The following is a 7,937-nucleotide window of genomic DNA, read 5'->3' on the forward strand; positions in this document are numbered from 1 at the left end:
GGGGGCTGGAAATGTGGCTTCAATGCCTAGCATGCATGAGGCCCTGGGTTCAATTCCTCAGTACCAGATAATTTTTAAAAAAATATTTTGTTGGGCATTTGTGGCTCACATCTATATCCTAGCTACTCAGAAGGTTGAGATCTAAAGATCACAATTCAAAGCCAGCCCAAGCAGGAAAATCCATGAGACTTCTCTCGATTCAACACTAAAAAAAACAAACAAAAAAACAGAAGTAGAGCTGTGGCTCAAGTTGTAGCACACAGCCTTGGCAAGGGATAGTTCCCCACTCCAAGCTACCTAAGTCCCGAGGTGAAAGTGAAAGAGAAGACTCAAATCCCCCACTGAAACGAGACTCAAAGCAGCCACTAAAACAGGGTGGAGGTGAAAGTGAAAGCTGGAAGCGTTAAGTTTAGCTTGGGAAGCCCCAGAAGACAAGGCTTTCTGCTCCCCCTGGCCCTACTCTTCGGAAGGGCCCATAGATCCTGGGTCAAAACCTGCACCCCTGAGATGCTTAAGCCTCTACAGGAGCCCCGAGGGGGCTTCTCCTTCGAGAACTGCCAGAGGTGAGGGGGTGTGTTTTCGTCATCAGCTACTGGTGCTTTGCTCTGGCCTTTTACTCAGAGTCCGGAGGCCGTGCGGGTGTGGAGAGAAAGGGGTGACTTGGGAGACGGGTTTCAGGCTCACCCCGGGAGATGAGGGAAGCCTCAGAGAGTGGGAGAAACGAACTGGAGCTGAACTAAAATCTGGTCAACTTCCTCCGTTTCCAGAAACTCATCCTTGGACCGCGTCCTCCAGGGGCTCCGAGTCCCTCAGGCGCGCAAGACCGGCACCACGATCGCAGGACTGGTGTTTCGAGTAAGGGAAATGGGGACCTCGGGGGGAGCTAGAAGGGAAGCTGCGGGGAGGGGAAGCTCGGAGCGGGGCTGAGGCAGCGGCCCCTCCTCTGCAGGATGGGGTCATCCTGGGCGCGGATACGCGGGCCACTAGCGACAAGGTTGTGGCGGACAAGAGTTGCGAGAAGATCCACTTCATCGCTCCCAAAATCTAGTGAGAACCCCCGGGCCCAACTCCCGCGTGCAAAAAAGAACCGCCCGGTCCCTCCCACCCCCGCCAGCCAGTCCCCGAGCACCCCCGGCGTGCACACAGCCACCCTCCCTTTGCCCGCAGCTGCTGTGGGGCTGGAGTAGCCGCGGATGCCGAGATGACCGCACGGATGGCGGCGTCCAACATGGAGCTACACGCGCTGTCCACTGGCCGTGAGCCTCGGGTCGCTACGGTGACCCGCATGCTACGCCAGACTCTCTTCCGGTGGGGCGACGAGATGACTCAGGGAGGGGACAGGGCCGGAGGGACTGGACGAGCGGGAGGAGGGGCTGGAGAAAGGGCGGGACTGCAGTGGGGCCCAGAACCGGAAGAGGCGGGCCCAAGAGAACTAGGCAACAGGAAGGGGTTGAGTCACTAGGACAGCAAACTAGGGGCGGGACGTGGAGGCAATCAGGCCAATCCGCCGACAGGTACCGAGGCCACGTGGGCACGTCGCTCGTCGTGGGCGGGGTGGACCTGACTGGACCGCAGCTGTACAGTGTGCATCCCCATGGTTCCTATAGTCGTATACCCTTCACCGCCCTGGGTGAGCTCTTCCTTCCCCACCAGCTCTGCCCATACAAGCCTTGCTGACGTCTGTCCGCGAGCTGACCGCTTAGGTCTCTCCTGCCTGCAGGCTCTGGACAAGATGCGGCCCTGGCAGTGCTGGAGGACCGGTTCCAGCCAAACATGACGGTGAACGATCTCTGCGCCCTACTATTTGGTCTTTAGGGGGAAGCGTACCGGGAGCCGGGAGTAGTGTAAAGGAACCCTAAGCCAAGTGTATAAGTAGAGGAAGACCTTTTTTTTTTTTTTTTTTTTTTTTTTTTTTTTGCCAGACACTGTCCCTGGCTTCCACTTGAGCCACAGCGCCACTTCTGGCCATTTTCTGTATATGTGGTGCTGGGGAATCGAACCCAGGGCCTCATGTATATGAGGCAGGCACTCTTGCCACTAGGCCATATCCCCAGCCCAGTAGAGGAAGACTTGGAGGAGGTGACTGAGACTCAGTGATGATAGAGAAGTGGGAACTCCTTACATACCAAAGCTTGATGGCTGAGAAAAACCTAGGGAAGAGGAAAATGCCAACTGGGTCCTAAGAGGTCTGAAGTCTGAACTTTGGAGAGGGGTGGAAGTGAGTGACTTGTTTCAAGAGGTGGCCAAGGTCCAGAAACACAGTGAACCAGAGAATTAGAGAGCAAGACTCGATTAGGTGAGTGGGCAGACTGCTGGAAGAGGGGCTCCAATGTAGGTGACTCAGAAGTTTGCAAAGAGGGACAGCGGATAGAAGAAACCCAAAGCTTTGGGAGAGGGAGGAAGAGACCAAAGTAAGGGAATTTGGAAGAGGAAGGATGAGATTGGGTGTGCATAAAGGGGAAGTAAGCTAGGATTTCAGACTAATTCTCAAGAAGGAAGCCTGAGGTAACACCAGAGGGCTCATTAGGCCTCACTTACACATTACCACAGATGGAGGCTGCACAGGGACTGCTGGTGGAAGCCATTACTGCAGGGATCCTGGGTGATCTGGGCTCTGGGGGTAGCGTGGATGCATGTGTGATCACCGCAACCAGTGCCAAGCTGCTGCGAACACTGAGCACACCCACAAAGCCCATGGAAAGGTAGGAACAGGAAAGAGGGAACCAAAAATGATGGAACAATAGCAGGGGCTGCCAATAGAGTAGTAGCAAGAACAAAGTACTGAAGCTTTCCCTCCTCTCTCCTAGGCAAGCTGGATACCACTTTCCTCCTGGAACCACTGCTGTCCTGACCCAGGAAGTGAGGCTATTAGACCTAGAGCTCCTGGAGGAAACAGTGAGGGCCATGGAGGTGGTGTGAGTGGCCTGAAATTTACAAACCCAGAAAATATAAACAAATGAACAAATGGCTATGTCATTTTTTGATAAGAGCATGCAGGCAGGCAGCAAAGCACTACAGCTAAGATATTTCTGCAGGGGTCTTTGGCTCCCACACCTCCAGTATAGCCTAAGAAGTGCCCTTTACCACCACCTCAGGCATCTATATCCCTCCAGAACCCCAGCCTTAGCCAGTATTGCAGGCTGGAGGTGGAAAGCTCCACTGTTTTCCCTCTGAACTTTTCTTTTAACCTGACCATGCTGTACAAGTTCTCCATACCATTTCCCTGCTTTGCTCTTGTCCTCCACTGAGGACTATTGTAAAACTCCCAAGGCTCCATGGACATACCCTACCCAGAGCCTTTCTCTGGCCCATCAGTGACCTAGGCCTGCCTTGGGCCTTCAGGATACAGTGCTGACAGAGGGACTGTTTCCTAAACCAATAGCAAATTTTCACCAATTTTCACTCCTGCAATGCCTTTACCTGGGACACACCTCAGATGACCAGACAAACCTGAGTCCTTTTCCTAAAGCTGATCTTCATCTGCACATGCTGGGCTATGAGGAGAGAGATTGACTTCAATGTGAATAGAGAGATCAACATCAAGTTTTCTAGATGATAGGAATCATGGAGTCACTGGGGAAAGATGATACATTTATCCAAGGAGGCTTAGCTGAGCACCCTCTGAGTCTAGATGTTGGGTTCTGTCCTCAAGATAGCTGGGTTTTAGAATTGTTAAAGAGTTTGCCCAGGGCTGGAAATATGAGTGCTTGCCTTGCATACATGAAGCCCTGGGTTCAATTCCTCAGCACCACATAAAGAGAAAAAAACCAGAAATGGCGCTGTGGCTTAAGTGGTAGAGTGCTAGCTAGCCTTGAGCAAAAAAAGAAGCCAGGGACAGTGCTCAAGCCCTGAGTTCAAGCCCCAGGACTGGCAAAAAAAAAAAAAAAGAGTTTGCCCACCGCTAGAGAAGGTCTCCAAGCTGAATATTCTTGGGTCTGATTGTGCTCCCTGCAATACCTATTGGGAAAACATCAAATTCTAAAAGTTGAAGAAACTGTAAGCTCATATGTTCACCAGACTTTACAGTTCCTATTTTTTTTATATTTGCTTGTTCATATCTGTCTATCCACACTTTTTTTTGTCGGTTGTGGGGCTTGAACTCAGGGCCTGGGCATTCTCTGAGCTTTTTTGCTCAAGGCTAGCACTCAACCACTTTGAGCCCCAGTTCTTCCAGTTTTCTGATGGTTAATTGGAGATAAGAGTCTCAACTTTCCTGCCCAAGCTGGCTTTGAACCACAGTCCTCAGCTCTCACCTACTTGAGTAGCTAGGATTAAAGGCCTGAGCTACCAGTGCCCAGCTCCATCCACATTTCTAACCACCCATTCATCTAATTTTTTAGACACGTGTTTTTCTTATGGTAGGGATATTACTGGGGTGTGAATTCAGCATCATAATTGCTAGGCTGATGTTCTGTTACTTGAGCTATGCCTCTAGCCCTACTTTTTGCTTGTTGTTTTGGAGATCTATCAGACTTCTCTGCTTTGAACCAAAATCCAGATCTCAGCCTCCTGAATTATTAGTATCTCCAGACATGAGCCACTGTAGCTTAGATTGAGGTTGTCAAAGCCCTCACATCTCTGGAAAGAAGATAACCAACTCTGTTTCAACTCTGCACACAAGGGCATTTTCTCCACCTAGAGTTCAGTAAGAAAGCTGTACTGGGCACTGGTGGCTCACATTTGTAATTAGGAGGATGAGATCTGAAGATCATAGTTCAGAACTAGAGCAGACAAAACCTAAAGACTTTTATCTCCTTTAATTAACCAGCAAAGAGCAGAAAGTAGAGGCCTGATAAGTGATAGAATACCAGCTGTACACAAAAACCACAAGAGCAAGACACCTTGAGTTTAAGCCCCAGGACTGGTGCACATGGGGGGCGGGGAGGTGTACACACACACACACACACACACACACACACACACACACACACACAGCTTAAGTGGTAGAATGCCAGCTAACATGTCATACTCAAGGCCCCTGAGTTCAAGGTTCAGTATTCAGTATTAAAAAAAAAAAAAAAAGCTGTAGAAGCAGGGCTCACTCGCCTCAACCCTTAGGCCTGAAGACTGTCCCCCTTTGATGGCTGTCATCCTTCTACTTGCAACCGCAACGTGGGATCTGCCAGTCACTGAGGGCTTGGCTCATATTTAAGAATATGGGGTCTGGAGATGGACATGAAGGTTTCTGTCACACCTACCCTCATGCTGATGGACTAGAAGTCATCTCTGAGAAAATCTCTGACTCCTGCCCTATACTAATGAGGAATTCCTGAGATGATGTCTGTTAGGATTTGCAACCTGACGGAATCTCTATCCCTAGCTTTCTAGAGCAGAGCTGGATATTCTGTCCAGTCAAAATACTCTAAATTCTGAGCAGCCTTTTCTGAAAACCCAGTGTCCCTTGATATCCCTAGGAGACCTCTCTGATCCCAGCTACCAGCTTGACGCTACAACCCTAATCTATCCATATGTCCTTGGCACAAGTAGCCAATACTTAGGATATAAGGTAGCTCAGGGAGCCAATCAGAAGCCAGGCTTTGGGAGGTGGGGATGAGAGCCCCACACCTGGACTTTCAGATAAGTCCAAGCCTGCTTAAAGAAGGTCTGAGAAGACTATTTGAGTGGACTGTGGGAGTGGACTGAGTCTACACAGCTGGCCTCATCTCAGGTCTATTATGTTAGCTCAAGGACAAAGATCCCCATAAATAAAGCCAGGCCCAGATCTCAACCTCACAGCTACCACAATGCTACTGTTTAGCCTGACCCTTAGCCTGGTCTTCCTCAGCTCCTCCTGGGGTAAGTAGGTGGAGCTGACCAGCCTGGGACAACTCAGCTCCCAGCATCCAGGGATACAGAGAAAGAGCCAGCCTGTCTAGAAGGGAAGCAGGAAGATAACAGAGGTAAAGAGATGGAGGGAGAGGTGGTCAGGAGCTTGGCCCAGGCCTGAAAGGACTCAGGAGGTTGAGGCATGAAAGGTATGAAGTGTTCAGGCTTGGAGTTATAGAGAGCCAGAAAAACTATTGGAGGGATCAGGAACAAGTAGTCTGGTGATGGAGTTGGGGAACAGTGGGGTCTAGGTTGGAAATGTGGGAGAAGGGACAGGACTTAGGAGATGGTTAAATAGGTGACTAAGATAGTTATGGAGGCCCAGAAGGTACTTAGGAGAGAAGGGCTAGCAACAGCCCCTTCAGTCTGTATACCTTGGGGTTACACAGCCTGGGGGCAGAATTTGGGGGAAAGTGGGGAGAGGAAGGCTGGGCTACAGATCCTCATCAGCACAATGTCTAGGCTGCGGTGTTCCTGCCATCACACCAGCGCTGAAGTTCAACCAGAGGATTGTCAATGGGGAGAACGCTGTGCCTGGCTCCTGGCCCTGGCAGGTGTCCCTGCAGGTATACATATTCTTGGGTTGGGGCAGAATCCTGGGTGTTTTCACCTACATGTCGCTGAGCTTATGGCCCATCTCTGACTTCTGACTCCAGGAGAGAAATGGCTTCCATTTCTGTGGAGGATCTCTCATCAACCAGTACTGGGTGGTCACTGCTGCCCACTGCAATGTGAGGTGAGTGTTTACATTCCACCTGCCCTGCCAAGGGCAGGGCATTCATGCCACTCTTTCTCTTGGGTGCCTGTCTTGCTCTGCACCCCTGGCAGCTGCCATTCCCTTTCTCACTGCAGTCCTGGCCGCCACTTAGTTGTCCTGGGTGAGTATGACCGATCCTCCAACGCCGAGCCTGTGCAGGTGCTGTCCATCTCAAAGGTGAGTGCCCAGCTGCCTGAATGGGAAGGAAGGGTGGGCCACAGGTGGACTGCTTTGGGCACAACTGCCTCAGCACCAATGCTGGGTCTCTGTGCCTACTCCAGCCCTACACGGCTGTTTCTGGGCCCCACAGGCCATTACACACCCCAACTGGAACCCCACTACTACAAACAATGACTTGACGCTCCTGAAGCTTGCCTCACCAGCCCAATACACAGCACGTGTCTCACCGGTCTGTCTGGCAGCCTCAAATGAGGCACTGCCTGAAGGCCTCACGTGTGTCACTACCGGCTGGGGCCGCCTCAGTGGCGTGGGTAAGAACTTTGGGCAGAGCTGCGGGGAAAGGGGACAAGCATCCTGGACCAGCCTGAACCCCCTCCCTTCCTGGCCCACAGGCAATGTGACACCAGCACTTCTGCAGCAGGTGGTTCTGCCCCTGGTCACTGTGAATCAGTGCCGGCAGTACTGGGGCTCAAGTATCACTGATTCTATGATCTGCGCAGGGGCCGCAGGTGCTTCTTCATGTCAGGTGAGTAAAGGAGCCCTGTCCTCTGGACTTTCCCACAACACACCTCTCCATCTGACTTCTTTGCTTTTTCCCTCTCAGGGTGACTCGGGAGGCCCTCTTGTCTGCCAGAAGGGGAGCCAGTGGGTGCTGATTGGTGTTGTCTCCTGGGGCACTGAAAACTGCAATGTCCGAGCACCTGCTGTGTATGCTCGGGTTAGCAAGTTCAACTCCTGGATCAACCAGGTCATAGCCTATAACTGAGGCCCTTCAGCATCTCAATCAAATAAAGATCCCAAGCTCTCCCTACCTGTATACTCTTGTCTGTCATTCTGGCTCAAGGGAAAGGAGAAACCTCTCAGTTAGACTCCATCTTCTGGCACAGAAGGAGCTGAAGACTCAGAATCTTCCTGCATCCCAGGTTGGGGCTCCCCCATTTCTCCTCCTTTGAGGCAACCCTTTGGTCCCACAACACAAAGCCAGGGCTACCAGAATGAATGGGCAACCTTCCCCAGGGAAGGTAGCCTGTTTATTGAATACAGAGGATACATTTACAATCTGAGTACACAAAATAAATAACTGCACATTTTCCATCCACAGTCTGGTCCATGGCATGAAGGCCCAGGAGGCCTATCAAAGGCCCATGACACCAAACTCCTTAAGAACCAGGCC

At 51.3% G+C, this 7,937-nt stretch overlaps 2 protein-coding genes across 3 annotated transcripts; both read left to right on the forward strand.

Annotated features, from left to right (window-relative positions):
* The first annotated feature begins 335 nt into the window (after nucleotides 1-335).
* On the forward strand, nucleotides 336-2,965 carry Psmb10 (proteasome 20S subunit beta 10). 2 transcript variants are annotated; one of them, XM_048355291.1, is made up of 8 exons: nucleotides 353-563; nucleotides 768-855; nucleotides 950-1,047; nucleotides 1,168-1,308; nucleotides 1,515-1,630; nucleotides 1,721-1,779; nucleotides 2,551-2,702; nucleotides 2,808-2,965. In XM_048355291.1, the coding sequence occupies exons 1-8, from the start codon at nucleotides 508-510 to the stop codon at nucleotides 2,917-2,919; spliced, it is 822 nt and encodes a 273-aa protein (XP_048211248.1). In that variant the 5' UTR covers nucleotides 353-507; the 3' UTR covers nucleotides 2,920-2,965. The 2 variants fall into 2 exon arrangements, with proteins under 2 accessions (XP_048211249.1, XP_048211248.1); XM_048355292.1 differs by lacking the exon at nucleotides 2,551-2,702 and having other exon boundaries at nucleotides 336-563.
* A 1,993-nt stretch (nucleotides 2,966-4,958) lies between these two features.
* Nucleotides 4,959-7,570, forward strand: Ctrl (chymotrypsin like). The gene is made up of 7 exons (XM_048355293.1): nucleotides 4,959-5,796; nucleotides 6,289-6,392; nucleotides 6,483-6,562; nucleotides 6,679-6,760; nucleotides 6,894-7,074; nucleotides 7,156-7,289; nucleotides 7,368-7,570. The coding sequence occupies exons 1-7, from the start codon at nucleotides 5,745-5,747 to the stop codon at nucleotides 7,527-7,529; spliced, it is 795 nt and encodes a 264-aa protein (XP_048211250.1). The 5' UTR covers nucleotides 4,959-5,744; the 3' UTR covers nucleotides 7,530-7,570.
* The last annotated feature ends 367 nt before the right edge of the window (nucleotides 7,571-7,937 follow it).

Source organism: Perognathus longimembris, chromosome 10 (assembly GCF_023159225.1).
Source record: "Perognathus longimembris pacificus isolate PPM17 chromosome 10, ASM2315922v1, whole genome shotgun sequence".
Lineage (NCBI taxonomy): Eukaryota > Metazoa > Chordata > Mammalia > Rodentia > Heteromyidae > Perognathus > Perognathus longimembris.